Source organism: Symphalangus syndactylus, chromosome 17 (assembly GCF_028878055.3).
Source record: "Symphalangus syndactylus isolate Jambi chromosome 17, NHGRI_mSymSyn1-v2.1_pri, whole genome shotgun sequence".
Lineage (NCBI taxonomy): Eukaryota > Metazoa > Chordata > Mammalia > Primates > Hylobatidae > Symphalangus > Symphalangus syndactylus.
Genome location: NC_072439.2, coordinates 33,840,776 through 33,861,026, shown reverse-complemented (window position 1 = coordinate 33,861,026; position 20,251 = coordinate 33,840,776). Strand labels below are relative to the sequence as shown.

General features: G+C 49.0%; 2 protein-coding genes across 11 annotated transcripts; one reads left to right on the top strand and one right to left on the bottom strand.

The window, feature by feature from the left end:
* Positions 1-211: 211 nt before the first annotated feature.
* On the bottom strand, positions 212-13,316 carry PMEL (premelanosome protein). 6 transcript variants are annotated; one of them, XM_055247342.2, is made up of 12 exons: positions 13,026-13,316; positions 12,669-12,795; positions 7,755-7,865; positions 7,450-7,596; positions 4,605-4,739; positions 4,053-4,214; positions 3,079-3,801; positions 2,239-2,355; positions 1,893-1,977; positions 1,578-1,783; positions 1,388-1,475; positions 212-456 (listed from the first exon to the last, which is right to left on the bottom strand). In XM_055247342.2, the coding sequence occupies exons 1-12, from the start codon at positions 13,314-13,316 to the stop codon at positions 321-323; spliced, it is 2,328 nt and encodes a 775-aa protein (XP_055103317.2). In that variant the 3' UTR covers positions 212-320. The 6 variants fall into 6 exon arrangements, with proteins under 6 accessions (XP_055103317.2, XP_063477478.1, XP_063477479.1 ...); XM_063621408.1 differs by lacking the exon at positions 13,026-13,316 and having other exon boundaries at positions 1,388-1,496; positions 3,079-3,189; positions 3,316-3,801; positions 12,669-12,820; XM_063621409.1 differs by lacking the exon at positions 13,026-13,316 and having other exon boundaries at positions 3,079-3,189; positions 3,316-3,801; positions 12,669-12,820.
* Positions 13,317-13,482: 166 nt separating this feature from the next.
* CDK2 (cyclin dependent kinase 2) lies at positions 13,483-19,824 on the top strand. 5 transcript variants are annotated; one of them, XM_055248662.2, is made up of 8 exons: positions 13,514-13,859; positions 14,589-14,666; positions 14,781-14,901; positions 15,837-16,007; positions 16,531-16,632; positions 17,628-17,771; positions 18,074-18,277; positions 18,551-19,824. In XM_055248662.2, exons 1-8 carry the CDS (start codon positions 13,744-13,746, stop codon positions 18,653-18,655), a joined length of 1,041 nt encoding a protein of 346 aa, XP_055104637.2. In that variant the 5' UTR covers positions 13,514-13,743; the 3' UTR covers positions 18,656-19,824. The 5 variants fall into 5 exon arrangements, with proteins under 5 accessions (XP_063477508.1, XP_055104638.2, XP_055104637.2 ...); XM_055248663.2 differs by lacking the exon at positions 17,628-17,771 and having other exon boundaries at positions 13,505-13,859; XM_063621438.1 differs by lacking the exons at positions 14,589-14,666; positions 17,628-17,771 and having other exon boundaries at positions 13,483-13,859.
* Positions 19,825-20,251: the final 427 nt, after the last annotated feature.

The following is a 20,251-nucleotide window of genomic DNA, read 5'->3' as shown; positions in this document are numbered from 1 at the left end:
AAAATTAGCCAGGCGTAGTGGCGGGTGCCTGTAGTCCCAGCTACTCGGAGAGGCTGAGGCAGGAGAATGGCGTGAACCCAGGAGGCGGAGCTTACAGTGAGCTGAGATTGCACCACTGCACTCCAGCCTGGGCAACAGAGCGAGACTCCGTCTCAAAAAAAAAAAAAAAAAAAGACATAGATTCTCCCAAGAAGCAACAGAAAAACCAGCATCAGGCTCTGAGTATTTATTTCAGTTAATAGTAGTCTCCCAGGGAAGACTGGGGGAAATATAGGTGTTTCTGTCAACTCCAGGAAAATCACAGCATCATATGAGAATACTCAGACCTGCTGCCCACTGAGGAGTGGGCTGTTTTCACCAATGGGGCAAGAGCGGAAGATGCGGGGCAGACGCAGCCAGTGACTGCTGCTATGTGGCAGCTGGGGAACGGAGAAGTCTTGCTTCATAAGTCTGCGCCTGATATTGGGAGAAGGGGTAAACTGGTTAGCAATGGACAAAGGTAGCTTGTCTGTGCTTCTCCAAAGAAGGGAACACACCCATATCCCAGTCTGCTTAGCCTTAATCCTAGCTTCCTCCCCTTCTCCTCACCTCCAGGGTTTACCCTCTCTTATTTCTGTGGTAACCTCTGTCCATTCCTCCCTCACCCCGTAAGCTTTCCTGCCTGAGGACCATGCCACCCCAGGCCTGGGGGATCTGCCCTTCTTGCAGGTAGAAAACTCAGTTCACCCCAGGCCAGGCACGGTGGCTCACGCCTGTAATCCCAGCACTTTGGGAGGCCAAGGAGGGCAGATCACGAGGTCAGGAGTTTGAGACCAGCCTGGCCAACATGGTGAAACCCTGTCTTTACTAAAAATACAAAAATTAGCCAGGTGTGGTGGCGGGCACCTGAAATCCCAGCTACTCGGGAAGCTGAAGCAGGAGAATCACTTGAAACTGGAAGGTGGAGGTTGCAGTGAGCCAAGATTATGCCACTATACTCCAGCCTGAGCAAAAAGGGTGAAACTCTGCCTCAAAAAAAAAAAAAGAAAAGAAAATTCAGTTTACCCAAACTGCCCCCACTCTTCATATTATTAACAACAGTCATTAATATCAATTATTGCACTCTTGCTTCAGAGCCAGGTGCTTTACTCATTGTTTCTAATCTTTACAATAGCCCCACAGGGCAAGTATTAGTTTACCTACTTTTCAGAGGCTTAGACAGGTTAAGCTACTTCCCCCAGGTTCCACAGGCAAGACTGCAGCCCAAGTCTGTCTAACTTACAAGCCTGGGCTCTTTCCTGGACACCATGCTTCCTCAAAGGGAGAGGTGGTTTCTTCTCCCCTTGAGGAAGAGTGAGTAGTGATAATAAGGGATAAGGGGGTCTGAGCTGTGTGATGAGGCCCTTACCTATATATCAGAGATGCAAGGACCACAGCCATCAACACCAGCAAGATGCCCACGAACAGCGGAGCCTGCCCAAGGCCTGCTTCTTGACCTGTGAGAAGAATCCCAGGCACTGCTTCACTCAGTGTCTGCTCTTTGCCAGCTGCCTTCTGTCCACTCCCTTCCTCATCTTAGCTCTTGTCCAAGGACCTACCAGGCATGATAAGCTGGGTGCTGACCACTGCCAAGCTGCTGGCATCAGCCAGAGACACATTGAGGCAGTATGTCCCTGAGCCACCCTTCAGTATCTGGTGCAGAACCAGCTGGCAGGCTGGGCTGGGTAGCACAGGCTGGCACACCCGCTGGGCAGGGGGCTGGCACCCTGGCGATGAGATCTCCATGCAGGCTTCCTTGGGCAGCCTGGAAGAGGTGTCAGCATATATAAAGGGATCTGGGAAGGGACACTAAATGCCAGAGAGCAGAGAAACAGTCAACCCAAGAGTTACCAGCACACTAGTGAGACACTCACCCGCCTTGGCAGGACACAGTCAGCTCAAATGCATCCCCCTCACTGGATGGCACAGCCTGCAGGATCTCGGCACTTTCAATACCCTCTGCAGAGTTGCAAGATTATCAAGTTAGGATTCCTCTACCTGGCCTCCCCAAAAGCCCAGAGACAGGAAAGCCCCAGGGCTGCTCCACCAATCCCATCCCTGTGCTTTCAAATGAGGACTCTGGCATTTGGGTATTCTTCCTATCTAGGTGAGTAATTCCTCCCATCTAGGTGAGTAATTCCTCCCAAGGTGTGCTTCCACTGACCAGCCCTGGGCAGCACACAGCTGCCTCCATCAGCCCCCAAAGTAGGCAAGACTCACGGACGATGTCCAGGGTGACGGAAAAGGAACCATATCGATACAGAACACAATCCAGGGGGACTTGTCTCTTCACCAGCCTTAAGGTGGCCGTACTATCCAGCAGGGGGCCCAGGGAACCTGGCAGGAGAGGATCAAGGAGGCAAGATCAAGAGACAGATGACTCATCTGGAGGCAGAGGCCAAGCAGGCATTTTTTCAGGTTGAACCAGAGTTACTGGATTCTGGAGTCACAGGCTTGGAATCAGATAAGACCTGGGAAACCTTATTCTATAGATAAGGAAACTGAGGCCCAGAAGAAGAAAATGACTCCTCCAGAGTTAGGGGTGGCACTGGAGTTTTAAAAAATCCTCAAATGTTTATCACACCCCACAATATGCCAGGTCCTAGGCTAGACATTCAACATGTATTAACTCATTTAAGCATCACTGTTTCATTCCTCCCTTTTTGCTTTGGGATGGGAATCCAGGGTTGGGAAATGGAAGGATCAGGATCTCGGAATCTGGGAAGGATTTTCGTGCATTTATGCTTGAACAGAAAATGAGCTATAAATATTATGTAAATGATCACAGTCTGTTCCCTGGTCTCGCCAACCGTTCTCAGCAGTAGAGAAAGCAACAAGCTCTTCCCTCATGGCCTAGGGGAAGACCTTGGTTTCCTGAACTCCAGACCTATTCCATGTCAGTAAGAGAGACTGGAGGGCTTTATAGCCAGGCCAGTGAGAGCTCTGAAGGGACTACAGTGCTAAGCAAAGGATTGGGTAACATCTGAGTCCCGGGTAAGACTTACAGAGTAGAGTAGGGTACCCCACCTCCACGAACCTCATTCGCCCTGATACTCTTACCTGTAATACTTTCCGTAGACATGATTGAGCTGGCATCTGGACCCTCAGGCTCAGATGTAGGTAGCTCTCCAGCTGTGGTCTCCACCCACTCTGTAGTTGTTACCTGTGCAGCTGTGGTTCCAGAAGGCACTACAATTGATACCTCTGCAGGTGTCATATCTATAGCCTCTGGAGTTGACATCTCTGCCAGTGTGGTACCCATGACCTCTGAAACTGGCACCTTCTCAGGTGTCGTACCTGTGCTCTCTGCAGTTGGCATCTGCACAGGTGTAGTGCTTATGACTTCAGTGGTTGGCACCTGCACAGATGTGGTTCCAGAGGGCTCTGCAGTTGACATCTGACCAGGTGTAGTACCCATGACTTCTGTAGTAGGCACTTGGCCAGCTGTGGTGTTAGGGGCCTCTGCAGTTGGCCTGTGCCCATCCGTGGTGCCTGGAACTGGGGAGGAGCCACAGGAGGTAAGAGGAATGGCAGCCTGCAGGACCACCTGGGCAGTGACTGGGCCAGGCTCCAGGTAAGTATGAGTGACCACAATTGCCCGAGAGATCAGGGTTCCACTACTGTCTCCAAAGTCCCAGGTGTAGGAGAGGTCAGCTTCAGCCAAATAGCCACTGGGGTCATGGAGCTGGAGGGCAAAGGTCAGAGGCTGATTTCTCAGGAAGTGCTTGTTCCCTCCATCCAAGGCCCGCAGCTGGGACACGCTCACAGAGAAAGGCACCTGGTCTGGGATTGGAGCCAGAAAAGGTGAGAACCAGGCCTGAGCCACAGCTTCTCCTTTCACAGCCACGCCTTCCAACCCCAAGCTGACTGGCTGGCCCTTCACTGGCACTAAGCCTCACATTTCTCTGCCTTGGTCTTCCTGGCCCTTCTACTTTAAGTTTGCACAGCATTTCACCTTTCCCCTTTCCAGTCCATCCAAGCCTCCCTGCCTTCTCTTGCCCTATGACTGGCCTTGCCCCTTCCTAAACCCTTACCAGTAATGGTGAAGGCTGAGCTGGAATGAGCAAGAGGCACATAGCTCTGGGATCCCCGGCGATGGTAGACAGTCACTTCCATGGTGTGTGTGCCCAGCATTGCCCTGCCTGTCCCAATGCTCAGCCCAGACACTGGGCCCCCAAGAACTTGCCAGTATTGGCCTGAAGTTTTTGGTATGAAAAGCAAGGAAGAAGAGATTACTGGTCAAAGGGGACTGAGGAACAGGCTTAGAAACAGGGCACTGGAGATGGGAGGTCAGGAGGTATGATTACTTCTGAGGGTGTTTGGAAGGCTGTGATATGGGGGGACAGGGAAGAGGTCCTAATGAGGCATTCCATGGGGTAGGACTACAATTGAGGAAGAGCTGCCAGAAAGAATTATGATAGAGTTGAAGGGGGCTAAGTGCTATGAAAGAGAAAAGATCCAAGAGGAAAATGAAGATTAGAGAAAATCACAGAAGTTAAGATGGAAGGGGCGGCCAAAAGAAAGGCGATCAGGTAGAAAGAAGTAAACACAAGTGTGGATGACAGGCTGAGAAGGGAGTCCCTCACCCCAGGTCTTCCAGACATAAACAAAGCTTCTCTTCTGAAACCAAGGGCCAGATGGGCAAGGTCCACCATCAGGGAAGACGCAGGCATCATCAGTTTCCTGGGGATACACTGGCTGTCCTCCCCACACCTGGCTCCCTGAAAGGTAAATACAGAGTCACTCTCAAACCCTGGCATTCTTTTTTATATGCCAAAACCCCTAAAATTGCTCCCAGGGTATCAGAGAGGGGCTCTGGGAATATTCCCTAGCTAGAAAGTACATTCTCCATGGTATAACCATTTGAGGTGGTAGTTGGGGGTTGAGGGTGTGGAAACTACATTTTTTTTTTTAGAGACAGGGTCTTACTCTGATATCCAGGCTGGACTGCAGTGGTGTGATCACAGCTCACTGGAGTGTCAACCTCCCGGGGTCAAGCAATCCTCCCATCTCAGCCTCCTGAGTAGCTGGGACTACAGGTGTGCACCACCATACCCAGCTAATTTTATTTTTTTGTAGAGACAGGGTCTTGCTATGTTGCCAGGGCTGGTCTTGAACTCCTAGGCTTAAGCAATCCTCCCGCCTCGGCCTCCCGAAGTGCTGGGTTTACAGGCATGCACCACCGTGCCTGGCCAGAAGCTATAATTTAATTGGCCAGGTGTGGTGGCTCATGGCTATAAACCCAGCACTTTGGGAAGCTGAGGTGGGAGGACTGCTTGAGGCAGGGAATTCAAGACCAGCCTGATCAACATAGCAAGACCCTGTCTCTACAAAATACATTTAAAAAAAATTAGCCAGGTGTGGTGGTATGCACCTGTAGTTCCAGCTACTCTAGGGGCTGAGGAAGGAGGATCACTTGAGCCCAGGAGGTTGAGGCTGCAATTAGCTACGATCGCACCACTGTACTCCAGCCTGGAAGAGAGAGAAGGACCCTGACTTTAAAATAAATAAATAAATAAATAAATAAATAAGAAAAAGAAATGAAAAAGAAGATATATGTGTGTGTGTATATATATATATATATATAGCCACATATCAAAATATTTAGAGTGATTTGCTCTAGCTAGTGGAATAAAAATAACAGCACTAGGGGGCCAGGCGCAGTGGCTTACACCTGTAATCCTAGCACTCTGGGAATCCGAAGCGGTTAAATCACCTGAGGTCAGGAGTTCAAGACCAGCCTGGCCAACGTGGTAAAACCCTGTCTTTACTAAAAATACAAAAATTAGCCAGGTGTGCTGGCGGAAGCCTGTAATCCCAGCTACCCAGGGGGCTGACGCAGGAGAATCGCTGGAACCTGGGAGGTGGAGGCTGCAGTGAGCCAAGATCGCACCACTGCACTCCAGCCTGGGCGGCACACCGAGACTCTGTCTCAAAAATAAATACATAAATAAATAGCAGCACTAGATAACAGTTATTTAGCCTTTACTGTAGGCTAGAGCAGACATTACATTAAGTACTTTACACATGTTATCACATTCTAATCCTTACAACAATCCTTTTTTCTTCGGAAATGGAAACACGATGAGGTGGGCAGATCACTTGAGCTCAGGAGTTTGAGACCAGCCTAGGTAACATGGTGAAACCTTGTCTCTACTAAAAATACAAAAGAATTAGCCAGGCATGGTAACATGTGCCTGTACCAGCTACTTGGGAGGCTACTCCCAGCTACTCAGGAGGCTGAGGTGGGAGGATCACTTGAACCCAAGAGGCGGAGGTCGCAGTGAGCTGAGATCCTGCCACTGCACTCCAGCCTGAGCGACACAGCCAGACTCTGTCTCAAAAAAAAAAAAACAAGAAAAAAGAAATGGAAATACAAAACAAGTAACTTGCTCAAGGTCACATACCAAGGACAAGTTTAAATATAGGTCTGTTCAACTTCTAGGTCCCCTGAATTCTGCTGTCCTCCACTTTAGGGACTGTAATTTTCTTTTTCTTTTTTCTTTTTGAGACAGGGTCTCACTCTGTCACCCAGGCTGAAGTGCAGTGGCGTGATCATGCAGTCTCGACCTCCCAGGCTCATGATCCTCCCACCTGAGACTCTTGAGTAGCAGGGACTACAGCTGTAATTTTCTTTTCTTTTTGCTTTCTGTTTTTTTTTTTTTTTTTTTTTTTTGATGGAGTCTCGCCCTGTGGCCCAGGCTGGAGTGCAGTGGCATGATCTCAGCTCACTGCAAGCTCCACCTCCCGGGTTCACGCCATTCTCCTGTCTCAGCCTCCCGAGTAGCAGGGACTACATGCGCCTGCCACCATACCCGGCTAATTTTTTGTATTTTATTTTTTTTTTTAGTGGAGACGGAGTTTCACCGTGTTAGCCAAGATGGTCTCGATCTCCTGACCTCGTGACCCGCCCGCCTCGGCCTCCTGAAGTGCTGTGATTACAGGCGTGAGCTACCACGCCCGGCCTTCTCTGTGTTTTTAAATTTTAACTACAATGCGTATGTATTACACATATAACTTGTTTTAAAAAGTAGAGGAGGAGGCTGGGTGCGATGGCTCACACCTGTAATCCCAGAACTTTGGGAGGCGGAGGCAGGTGGATCACAAGGTCAAGAGATGGAGACTATCCTGGCTAACATGGTGAAACCCTGCCTCTACTAAAAATACAAAAAAAATTAGTCGGGCATGGTGGCAGGCGCCCGTAATCCAGCTACTCGGGAGGCTGAGGCAGGAGAATGGCGTGAACCCAGGAGGCGGAGCTTGTAGTGAGCCGAGATCGCGCCACTGCACTCCAGCCTGGGCGACAGAGCGACACTCCGTCTCAAAAAAGAAAAAAAAAAGTAGAGGAGGAAGGGGCATGCCCTGAGCTCACTGGGCATACCAGGGAACCTGAGCCCTAGGAATAAGGACCTAGAATAGAGAAGTACTCACCATTGATGATGGTATTGTTGACCCAGATAACTTGCCCATCTGGCAATACCTTTTGGCTTCCAGGGAAGTTCAAGGCAATAGAGAAGGAGGCATTTGCACCAATCAGTGTAGGCCCATCATTACTGACCTTAAGGGACACTTGACCACCTGGGAAGGAAAGCTACATTAGCTGGGACTCCTGGGCTTCCCCTCCCTGTATATGTTTCCCCTCCTTTTCTTCACAAGCTATACTCAATGCAGTTCATCTTGCTTTTTTCCTCATCCCACTCCCACCATGCCCTTCCCTGGAACTTCCAAGTTCCTACCTCTCCAGCAGTCAAGTCTCTGGGCTTCTGTCCACTCTGGATACAGCTGCCTGTTCCAGGCTTTGGTTCTGAGTTGCCTTGAGACACCAAGCCAGTCCTGGTTTCTGGGTCCTAAAAGGAATGTGCCATGAAAGGCCCTAGGATCCTTTCAGTTCCTTCTCAGGGATAGCAGTCTATTCATGTCACCCCATTCATTCTCACATTCAAAGTGCATTTTTTTTTTTTTTTTTTTTGAATTGGAGTTTCGCTGTTGTTGCCCAGGCTGGAGTGCAATGGTGCAATCTCAGCTCATTGCAACCTCTGTCTCCTGGGTTCAAGCGATTCTCCTGTCTCAGCCGCCCGAGTAGCTGGGATTACAGACATGTGCCACCATGCCAGGCTAATTTTGTATTTTTAGTAGAGATGGGGTTTCTCCATGTTGGTTGGTCCGGTCTTGAACTCCTGACCTTAGGTGATCTGCCCGCCTCGGCCTCCCAAAGTGCTGGGATTACAGGCGTGAGCCACTTTGCCTGGCCGAAGTGCATTTTTAAAACTCATTTTTTTTTTTTGAGACAGAGTCTCGCTGTCGCCCAGGCTGGAGTGCAGTGGTGCGATCTGGGCTCACTGCAGGCTCCGCTCCCTGGGGTTCACGCCATTCTCCTGCCTCAGCCTCCCGAGTAGCTGGGACTACAGGCGCCCGCCACCTCGCCCGGCTAATTTTTTGTATTTTTAGTAGAGACGAGGTTTCACTGTGTTAGCCAGGATGGTCTCGATCTCCTGACCTCGTGATCTGCCCGCCTTGGCCTCCCAAAGTGCTGGGATTACAGGCGTGAGCCACCGCGCCCGGCCTTAAAACTCATTTATTCGGCTGGATGTGGTGGCTCACGCCTGTAATCCCAGCACTTTGGGAGGCTGAGGCGGGTGGATCATGAGGTCAAGAGACAGAGACCATCCTGGCCAACATGGGGAAACCCCGTCTCTACTAAAAATACAAAAATTAGCCGGCGTGGTGGTGGTGCGCACCGGTAGTTCCAGCTACTCAGGAGGCTGAGGAAGGAGAATTGCTTGAAACCGGGAGGCAGAGATTGCAGTGAGCTGAGATTGCACCAATGTACTCCAGCCGGCAATAGAGTAAGACTCCATCTCAAAAAAAAAAAAAAACAAAAACAAAACCCTTATGTATTTATTTATTATTACTTTTTTTTTTTTTTTTTTGAGATGGAGTCTCACTCTGCCCCCTAGGCTGGAATGCAGTGGCATGATCTTGGCTCACTATAGCCTCCACTTCCTGGATTCAAGCAATTCTCGTTCCTCAGCCTCCCAAGTAGGTGGGACTACAGGTGCCCACCACCACACCCGACTAATTTCTGTATTTTTAGTTTCGCAATGTTTCATGGTTTCACCATGTTGGCCAGGCTTTTCTCGAACTCCTGACCTCTAGTGATCCATCCTCTTCGGCCTCCCAAAGTGCTGGGATTATAGGCGTGAGCCACTGCGCCTGGCCTGTTTTGTTTTAAATCGAGACATAATTCACATAATATAAAATTTACTTTTAGCGAGGCACGGTGGCTCACGTCTGTAATCCCAGCACTTTGAGAGGCTGAGGCAGGTGGATCACAAGGTCAGGAGTTCAAGACAAGCTTGGCCAAGTGAAACCCTGTCTCTACTAAAAATACAAAAATTAGCCAGGCGTGGTGGCAGGCACCTGTAGTTCCAGCTACTCAGGAGGCTGAGGCAGGAGAATTGCTTGAACCTGGGAGGCGGAGGTGGCAGTGAGCTGAGATCACGCCACTGCACTCCAGCCTGGGCTACAGAGTGAGACTCCATCTCAAAAAAAAAAAAAATTTACTTTTGTTTTTTTTTTTTTTTTTTTTTTTTTTGAGACGGAGTCTCGCTCTGTCGTCCAGGCTGGAGTCCAATGGTGCGATCTCGGCTCGCTGCAACCTCCGCCTCCTGGGTTCAAGCGATTCTCCTGCTTCAGCCTTCCGAATAGCTGGGATGAGAGGCATGCGCCACCACGCCCGACTAATTTTGTATTTTTAGTAGAGACGGGGTTTCTCCATATTGGTCAGGCCAGCCTCGAACTCCCGACCTCAGGTGATCCGCCCGCCTCGGCCTCCCAAAGTGCTGGGATTACAGGCGTGAGCCACCGCGCCCGGCCAAAAATTTACTTTTGAACATGATCAAATTTGTGTTTTAGAAAGATCATGATGGCAAGCAGTGAGGAGGGTGGATTAGAGGCTGGCAGAGATTGGGGATGGGGACAGGGAAGACAAAATTATTGTAACTGACCAAGAGAGGTCTGAGAAGAAAAGGATATGCTGGACCTCCATCTGCCCCACCCAGGTCCAACAACTATCAACACCTTGCCACATTTGCTTTGTTTATCCTTACTAGTTGTTTTTGTTTTTGTTTTGGCTAAAGTATGTAAAAGCAAATCCCAAACATCGTGTTTTTTTAACCCTACAAATTTAAAAAATATGAGTATTTTCTTGCATAAGCACAATGTCATTTCATGCTAGACAAAATTATCAAACTCAGTCCATATAAAATTTCATGAATATCTGGAAAGATGTCTTACGATTTTTAAAATCAGGATCCAAAATATAAGTACAGTCTTTTTGTTAAGAGCCTTAGGTGGGTGGGTGTGAACAGACTCTTTCCAGGATACATTAAGGAATATAGTAAAAGAAAAAGACTCGAAACTGCAGCACAGCGAGGAAAATCAGATCAAGGAGAGCTTCCTAGAAATCTGTGAGACTAAACATCTAGGGAGAAAGTGGGGCTGGGATATAATGTATATATTTCAGCACAGCAGAAACTACCCTCACCCCATTTTTCCCTTTCCTGCAGAAACCTCTCTTCCCTCCGCTTCCCTCCCCTCTCCTCTCCTTTCTGTATATACTTCAGCACAGCAAAAACTACCCTCACCCCATTTTTCCCTTTCCTGCAGAAACTTCCTTCCCTTTCCTTTCCCTCTTCCTTTCCCCTTTCCTTTCCTTTTGATACAGGGTTTTGCTCTCTTTCCCTGCGTGCAGTGGCACGTTCATCGCTCACTGCAGCCTCAAACTCCTAGGCTGAAGCCATCTTCCTGATTAGCTTCCCAAGTAGCTAGGACTACAGGTGCTCACCACCAGGCCCGGCTAATTTTTTTTTTTTTTTTTTTTGAGATAGAGTTTCACTCTTGTTGCCCGGGCTGGAAGGCTGGAGTACAATGGCATGATCTCAGCTTACTACAACCTCCGCCTCCCGGGTTCAAGCGATTCTCCTGCCTCAGCCTCCTGAGTGGCTGGGATTACAGGCATGTGCCACCACGCCCAGCTAATTTTGTATTTTTAGTAGAGACTGGGTTGTTGGTCAGGCTGGTCTCAAACTCCCAACTTCAGCTGATCCACCTGCCTTGGCCTCGCAAAGTGCTGGGATTACAGGCGTGAGCCACCAAGCCTGGCCTAGGCCTGGCTAATTTTTTTACTTTTTGTACAGACAGGGTCTCACTATGTTGCTCAGGCTGGTCTTGAACTCCTGGGCTCAAGCAATCCTATGGCCACAGCCTCCCAAAGTGCTGGGATTACAGGTGTGAGCCACCACACCCGGCCTCCTCATCTCCTTTCTCTTCTTTTCTTTTCTTTTCTTTTCTATTTTTTTGAGACAGAGTCTTGCTCTGTTGCCCAGGCTGGAATGCAGTGGTGTGATCTCGGCTCACTGCAACCTCTGCCTCCCAGGTTCAAGCAATTCTCGTGCCTCAGCCTCCCAAGTAGTTGGGATTACAGGTGTGTACCACCATGCCCAGCTAAGTTTTGTATTTTTAGTGGAGATGGGGTTTCACCATATTGGCCAGGCTGGTCTGACCTCAAGTGATCCATCCGTCTCAGCCTCTCAAAGTGCTAGGATTACAGACATGAGTTACTGTGCCGGGCCTCATCCCCTTTCTTTTTTTTTTTTTTTGAGACGGAGACTCGCTCTGTCACCCAGGCTGGAGTGCAGTGGCGTGATCTTGGCTCACTGCAACCTCCGCCTTCCGGGTTCAAGTGATTCTCCTGCCTCAGCCTTCTGAGTAGCTGGGACTACAGGCATGTGCCACCATGCCTGGCTAATTTTTGTACTTTTAGTAGAGACAGGGTTTCACCATATTGGCCAGGCTGGTCTCGAACTCCTGACCTCGTGATCCACCCGCTTCAGCCTCCCAAAGTGCTGGGATTATAGGCATGAGCCACCGCGCCCGGCCTCATCCCCTTTCTAATGTGTGCTGTAACCCTAGTTGACTCTGCTGGGAGAGGATCTGGAATCATCTATTGAGCATCCCACCACTACAGCAAGAGAAGTCATAAGATACCCCATTCTTTCTCCACTTCCAACTCTCCTCAGAGCAGCACGGGACATTCCAGACCCTCTCACCACCCCACCCCCGCCCCTTGCTCCTGTCACGAGGCCCAATCCCCCAGAGCCCTTTCATGTGATGCTCAGCTGAGACCCCTCTGCCTATCTCTCCCAGCCCCAGAACAAAAGGTCTGGGCTGTGTTCACCCGTACCCATCCCAAGAGGAGAGGATTGTATCTCCTTAGTGTTCTTACCCAATACCACATTCTCTGACTCCCCACTTTAAATCTCCTACCCCAAGAGATGTTTCCTAGAAGAGTCTCCCGCACATTTCACCCCTTTGGAGCCCCTGCTCCAGCTCATTGCCAAGGAAGCCTCAGAATCAGTGCCACAGAGACCTTCTATCCTTCTGCCTCTCCAAGCATATGAGATTATTTTCAGGCTAAATCCCAAATCTCCATATAGGGAGGGAGCCCAGGTGCCCACATCCTCACTAAATCAAATGAGTGGGAGATGCCTGAAATATTGCCGCTATCTCCCATTAGGAGGACAGAAACCAGAGCAGGGGGAATTCATCCCCCTGTTCACACCTGCTCATGTCCACATATCCACACATACCTTTTGTAGCCCCCACAGCCAGCAAAGCACCTATCACAGCCAAATGAAGAAGGCATCTTTTTAGCACCAGATCCATTGTGTTCTTCCCTCCAGCAACCAAAGGCACTGGGGGGACTGGGATAGGCCCCTATATAAGAAAAGGGTGCTCATTTGCATAGCCCTTCCTCTTCTCCCTCAGAGAAGGCCTGGGAGGGGCCGGAGGAGAGGAAAAAGGAAAAACTGACAAAGGGATCCTGGTCCCTAGACATTGCTTTCCCATCCTGCTACTCAATGACAGTTTCTGGTTTCACTGGGTCACTCTCATCTTGATACACTCCCGGGCAAGAGCTAACTGATAGGCAGCTGCATAACACATACCAGACACAACAGTTTATCATGGGAGAGTGAATTAAACCGGGAACTTCTCAAAAAGACAGAAACAGAACTCTGCATCCCAAAACAGAGACAGTGTCGGGGTAGGCTATGAGGCAGAGAGGCATCGACTCCTCTGAGGCCGAGGATTCCTTTGCAAGGAGATTCCTGGCTTCCTGCTTTCCAAAGGAGGCTCCTGGGCCAGGTGGAATTTAACCTTAGGTCGATACATATTTTCCCCAGGAGTGGTGAAAATAGTGAGTTAGAAATCAAGAAATCCCTACAGACTAGAGACATAGGTAGGAAACTTGGACCCAAAGTAGGTACTTGGGAAGAGTGTTCAGCCGCCCCACCGGGGAAGAAACTTGTCTAGCCCCCAGGAACCAAACTTGCCTGGGGCGGGGTCATTTGCGGGGAGGAGCGCTGGGCTCGCCCCCCGGCTCTGACGTTGACCAATAGAAAGGCCTGGGGGCGGAGCCAGGGAAACGCGGGAAGCAGGGGCGGGGCCTCTGGTGGCGGTCGGGAACTCGGGGGGAGGCGGCAACATTGTTTCAAGTTGGCCAAATTGACAACAGCGAGAGGTGTACTGCGTTCCATCCCGACCCGGGGCCACGGTACTGGGCCCTGTTTCCCCCTCCTCGGCCCCCGAGAGCCAGGGTCCGCCTTCTGCAGGGTTCCCAGGCCCCCGCTCCAGGGCCGGGCTGACCCTACTTGCTGGCGCTTCATGGAGAACTTCCAAAAGGTGGAAAAGATCGGAGAGGGCACTTACGGAGTTGTGTACAAAGCCAGAAACAAGTTGACGGGAGAAGTGGTGGCGCTTAAGAAAATCCGCCTGGACACGTGAGTGGCCTCTGTACCCGGGACTCCTAACTGGGGACCTCCTTGATTGTCCCCCCCAACCGCCCACGGGCGAGTAGCCGTCCAGGGACCGGAAGAGAGCAGGGAGAGACTTCTTTAGAAGTGGAGAGGTGGGTTGGGGGCCAGTAGAAGGTGGAGAGTATACTTATACTCCCTGGGAGAGTATAGGGTGGTGTGGAATCCATGGAAAACTTTCTTCCCAAACTGAGCCGGATCGTGCCCCCAAATGTGCGACTACAGACTCGGGGAGAGAAAGGAGGTCTCTGAGATGAGGTCCAAGACTCCATGGAGTGGAGTTATGTGGGAACCGGCGAGAATCGCCTTTCTGAATGAACAGCCCTCTTCACTGCCCCACCCTCACCTTAGAATTCTCTCTTCTTTCCAAAGAATGGCAGTTGAACCTCACTGGCCCCTCTGGGAAGGCTGGGGGCTACTCCTGCATTTTTTTCCCCCCATTACAGTCTCCCTGCTTCACCTTAACCAGGCGGCCTTACTTACCTACCCCTGGGAAAAGAGGAGATAATGACCTTAATATGTCCAAAAGCCACACCTTGACTACCCAAGAATTAGCTCTTACCATCACCCTTTCTCTTCTCTCACTTTCCTAGGGGGTGCTGGGTGGTGTCTCCTTGGGGGAAAGAAATGACTAGGTGGGGGGAAAAGGAATATTTGTAACCATATTCCCATCTCTGCTTTCCCCACCTCTCCAAGTGAGACTGAGGGTGTGCCCAGTACTGCCATCCGAGAGATCTCTCTGCTTAAGGAGCTTAACCATCCTAATATTGTCAAGTAAGTATGTGTCTGAGAGGTGATCCAGCTGGAAAGGAGGATAAGTTCTGTCTGTACAGTGTGGGCATTTCTCTCTCTCTCGCACCTCCATTTCCTCAAACTTTCCTTCTCTAGGCTGCTGGATGTCATTCACACAGAAAATAAACTCTACCTGGTTTTTGAATTTCTGCACCAAGATCTCAAGAAATTCATGGATGCCTCTGCTCTCACTGGCATTCCTCTTCCCCTCATCAAGGTAATGCTTCTCATCAGCTCCTCCCATCATGGGCATATCTTGGGGGACTGGTGGCAGGCAATTCAGGGTGATATTTTATGATCTTGGCCTCCTTCTGAGCCCTCATCTCCTATACACACACACACTCCCCTTCTTTTTGTGTCTCCTTCCCTGCTCATTATATTCATTAACCCTAGGGTTGGACTGAACAATCAAAGTTGAAACTCTAGTGAGTCAACCTAGCAACTCAGGTGGGAGGTCAGATGAAACTCAGATAAACGGGATTTGAGAGCACTTGGTAAATTCCTCCAAAAAGCCCTTCCGTTTGGTGGAAGAACTAGCTAGTGAGTCTCTATTGCCTATTTTAGGGCTGGATTCTTCACTCCCAGAGCTACTTTCAATCTATTGACAAACATTTGTTCAATGCACAGCATACAGAAAAGGGATGCAAGGCCGGGCGCGGTGGCTCACGCCTGTAATCCCAGCGCTTTGGGAGGCCGAGGCGGGTGGATCACGAGGTCAGGAGATCGAGACCATCCTGGCTAACACGGTGAAACCCTTTCTCTACTAAAAATACAAAAAAAATTAGCCGGGCGTGGTGGCAGACACCTGTAGTCCCAGCTACTTGGGAGGCTGAGGCAGGAGAATGGCATGAACCCGGGAGGCAGAGCTTGCAGTGAGCCGAGATCGTGCCACTGCACTCTAGCCTGGGTGACAAAGCGAGACTCCATCTCAAAAAAAAAAAAAAAAAAAAAAAAAAAAGAAAAGGGATGCAAAATTGAATAAGACTTGGTCCTTATCCTGTCTGGGCTGACAGTCCATTGGGAGAAATAGCTTGTAAATATGTAACTATAATCCAACATAGTAAAGGCTTTAGTAGAGTTTGGGGGGCACAGAGCAAACCCAATCTGCTCACTGTAATGGAGAAACACCGTCCTCTCTTTCTCCTTTGTCAGAGCTATCTGTTCCAGCTGCTCCAGGGCCTAGCTTTCTGCCATTCTCATCGGGTCCTCCACCGAGACCTTAAACCTCAGAATCTGCTTATTAACACAGAGGGGGCCATCAAGCTAGCAGACTTTGGACTAGCCAGAGCTTTTGGAGTCCCTGTTCGTACTTACACCCATGAGGTGAGTCCCTTTATGTCTTTTTTCTCTGAGCTTCCCAAGAGGTGTTAACTAGGGTATTCACAAAGTTACTAAAAATATCTGGCTAACAGTTTCTTACTAGGTAGAAATAATCTCTTGACATCCTAAAGAGTCTTAGGGTATGCATGGAATTCATACTGTGTTGCTAACTGGGCTCACGCCTGTAATACCAGTACTTTGGGAGGCTGAGGTGGGAGGATCATTTGAGCCCAGGAGTTCGAGACCATCATGGGCAACATATCGAGACCCCATCTCTACAAATCTACAAAAAGAAAAAATTTAGACATAAAATTATGACCAATTTGTCTCAAGTTTTTCCAGGAAGATCTCAAATTGGGAGTTCAGTCCAGAACTATGGACTGGAAATCAGTGGGAGGGGAAAGATGGAGGGAAGGAAACTGCTTGTTAAGAGGCCAAGAGTAAGCAGAGTAGTGTTGAGGAACTGAGATGCGGGAATTTCCATACCCTATAAACCACCTCGCCACTCCCTATTCCTGTCCCTCAGGTGGTGACCCTGTGGTACCGAGCTCCTGAAATCCTCCTGGGCTGCAAATATTACTCCACAGCCGTGGACATCTGGAGCCTGGGCTGCATCTTTGCTGAGATGGTATGGAGGATTGCCCAAGTTCCACCCAGCCCCCTCCCCCTCCTCCCCACATCCAAGAACAACAGAACTGTTTCTTGGCCCAGACCTATGGCCCTTCTATCACAGGGTTCTCTCTCTAAAGTAGCACCAAGGGGAATGGTAGGAAAGGATGCAACTGTTGCCCTGATATCAACCACAATGTTGGGATATCCTAAAACAGCCTTAGTACCTAGTATACATCTCTTATCCCTGAGGTAAAGCATTTCTGCAGCTGTTTTAGCTGTAGTCTGCATATATTTGGGAGAATGATTCCATTTAGTGCCTCTTTTATTTCAGGCCTTCATTTCAAGGCTTGTAGACCTTGTTGTATGGTGCCAGCAATGTAGTGAAGACAACTGTGGTCACTTTACCCACACCCTTCATTTAAACTGCAGATTTAGGCAGGGTGCAGTGGCTCACACCTGTAATCCCAGCACTTTGGGAGACTGAGGTAGGTGGATCACCTGAGGTCAGGAGTTCCAGACCAGCCTGGCCAACATGGTAAAATCCCGTCTCTACTAAAAATACAAAAATTAGTCAGGTGTGGCTACTTGGGATTACACACCTGTAATCCCAGCTACTTGGGAGGCCAAGGCAGGAGAATCGGTTGAACCCGGGGGTTGGAGGTTGCAGTGAGCCGAGATCACACCACTGCACTCCAGCCTGGGCAACAGGATGAGATTCCATCTCAAAAAAAAAAAAAGATTTAGATCATGTCCCCCTTCAATCTCTGGCTTTTCAGACTGAAGAATCCTTGAGGCCTGGCTTTATGTAGAAGCTCCCGTCTCCTTTAATACAACAGTGCAGTGCAGTAGACTGAGTCTTCAAATCAGCAATGTTTTATTGTCTTTTATCTTGGTTGTAACCAAGAGCTTAAAGACCATTAGCCTATACATAGGTAATGTGCATTTATCCCCCAGTGTATTACCTTACAGTTGTCCATATTCCTCTCAATTCATCAAAAAATATTTGCTAAGCACCTAGTGGGTACCCAGCACCATGCTAGGTGCTGTGGGGAACACAGAAGAAATGGAAGACAGGGTCTCTGCCCGCTGTGCTCCTATCTAGAAGTGGCTGCATCACAAGGTTGGGGGATGACCACAGTGTCTACCCCATACCCCGTGACTGGCTTGGGATACCTTTGCTACACGTCAGTGGCACCCCAGACATTCACCCCCTCCCAGACCCACCCAGCCTTGGGGATCTGCAAAGCCATGGTTGGGGGAAGGAAGGCGGGGGCGAGGAGACAGATGAAGGGACTTCATTGTCTCAGGTTCTCTGTGACTGACCCCATGAAAGGCCCTGGGGAGGGAGTCATGGGACCCTGCTGACCTTTTACTGTCTGTGGGAATTCCTTTGTATAGAGGAGAGTTTTGACTGACGTCAACGTGGGTCTTGGTATTTCCTCTTTCCCCATTTTCAGGTGACTCGCCGGGCCCTATTCCCTGGAGATTCTGAGATTGACCAGCTCTTCCGGATCTTTCGGACTCTGGGGACCCCAGATGAGGTGGTGTGGCCAGGAGTTACTTCTATGCCTGATTACAAGCCAAGTTTCCCCAAGTGGGCCCGGCAAGATTTTAGTAAAGTTGTACCTCCCCTGGATGAAGATGGACGGAGCTTGTTATCGGTGAGAGTGGGCACCTGTTTTCCCTTATTCATTTCTCTCAGGGAAAGGCTTTTCCAGGATGAAGGAAGGATGAGACCCTGAAATCTGGGCCTCAGTATTTCATTTCCCTGGTTCCTGCTCTCCCTGTTGGCACACTGATTCAGCTATGGGAGGATGGAAGTGAGAATTCTGCCTTGGGTAGAAAGAGTTCTGGTTTCCTGATTTCTGGGAACACCTGCTGCCCATTTAGTCCACTATCACATCATTGAAGTCAACATACATCTCTCCCTCTAGCAAATGCTGCACTACGACCCTAACAAGCGGATCTCGGCCAAGGCAGCCCTGGCTCACCCTTTCTTCCAGGATGTGACCAAGCCAGTACCCCATCTTCGACTCTGATAGCCTTCTTGAAGCCCCCAGCCCTAATCTCACCCTCTCCTCCAGTGTGGGCTTGACCTGGCTTGGCCTTGGGCTATTTGGACTCAGGTGGGCCCTCTGATCTTGCCTTAAACACTCACCTTCTAGTCTTGGCCAGCCAACTCTGGGAATACAGGGGTGAAAGGGAGGAACCGGTGAAAATGAAAGGAAGTTTCAGTATTAGATGCACTTAAGTTAGCCTCCACCACACTTTCCCCCTTCTCTTAGTTATTGCTGAAGAGGGTTGGTATAAAAATAATAAAAAAAAGCCTTCCTACACATTAGATTTGCCGTACCAATCTCTGAATGCCCCATAATTATTATTTCCAGTGTTTGGGATGACCAGGATCCCAAGCCTCCTGCTGCCACAATGTTTATAAAGGCCAAATGATAGCAGGGGCTAAGTTGGAGCTTTTGAGAACCACGTAAAATAAAACCACTGGGAGGAGTCTATTTTAAAGAATTTGGTTGAAAAAATAGATCCAATCAGTTGATACCCTAGTTAGTGTTTTGCCTCACCTAATAGGCTGTGAGACTGAAGACTCAGCCTGGGTGGGGCTGCAGAAAAATGATTGGCCCCAGTCCCCTTGTTTGTCCCTTCTACAGGCATGAGGAATCTGGGAGGCCCTGGGACAGGGATTGTGCTTCATTCCAATCTATTGCTTCACCATGGCCTTATGAGGCAGGTGAGAGATGTTTGAATTTTTCTCTTCCTTTTAGTATTCTTAGTTCTTTAGTTGCCAGGGATCCCTGATCCCATTTTCATCTGAAGTCCACCTGCTACCCCATAGGAGTTAGAGGTTAGGGTTTACGCATCATTTTGAGAATGCTGACACTTTTTCAGGGCTGTGATTGAGTGAGGGCATGGGTAAAAATATTTCTTTAAAAGAAGGATGAACAATTATATTTATATTTCAGGTTATATCCAGTAGTGGAGTTGGCTTTTTTTTTTTTTTTTTTTGGTCATAGTGGGTGGATTTGTTGCCATGTGCACCTTGTGATTTTGTAATGACAGTGCTAAAAAAAAAAAAAAAGCATTTTTTTTGTTTATGATTTGTCTGTCACCCTTGTCCTTCAGTGCTCTTGCTATTAACGTTATTTGTAATTTAGTTTGTAGTTCATTAAAAAAATGTGCCTAGTTTTATAGTTCATCTCTTTCCTCCTATTATTTACTGAAAGAATGGTGGGAGACAGAATATGAATATGTAAATGTGATCACTGATTTCAGACCCCTTTTCCTAATCTCTCTGTGCATGGCTGCCCACCCCACCCCATTTTGGCTAGAGCTGACGGTGAACAAAGTGGTTATTATCGTCCCTATTTATGGCTGGGGAAACTGAAGCCTATATACTTCCTACTTCACTTTCTCCACACACCAGCAAACCTCCTTTCCCCCAGCCAACATACCACACACACACCACATACACACAACACACCACGCACACACACCACATACAACACACGACACACACATCATATACACACATGTACCACACACACCACGTATACATATACCAAATACACACCATATATACACACACACCCCATACACACACACGCACACACACACACACCCAT

Excerpts from the sequence above, each read along its gene's own strand:
- CDK2 (XM_055248662.2), top strand. The coding sequence starts at position 13,744 with ATGGAGAACTTCCAAAAGGTGGAAAAGATCGGAGAGGGCACTTACGGA. Across the intron at positions 14,667-14,780 it reads AACCATCCTAATATTGTCAA|GCTGCTGGATGTCATTCACA; the intron begins GTAAGTATGTGT and ends TTCCTTCTCTAG. Across the intron at positions 17,772-18,073 it reads CAGTGTCTACCCCATACCCC|GTGACTCGCCGGGCCCTATT; the intron begins GTGACTGGCTTG and ends CCCCATTTTCAG.
- PMEL (XM_055247342.2), bottom strand. The coding sequence starts at position 13,316 with ATGTCTCTAGTCTGTAGGGATTTCTTGATTTCTAACTCACTATTTTCA. Across the intron at positions 4,740-7,449 it reads CAACAATACCATCATCAATG|GGAGCCAGGTGTGGGGAGGA; the intron begins GTGAGTACTTCT and ends TTTACCTTTCAG. Across the intron at positions 1,476-1,577 it reads CACCCAGCTTATCATGCCTG|GTCAAGAAGCAGGCCTTGGG; the intron begins GTAGGTCCTTGG and ends TTCTTCTCACAG.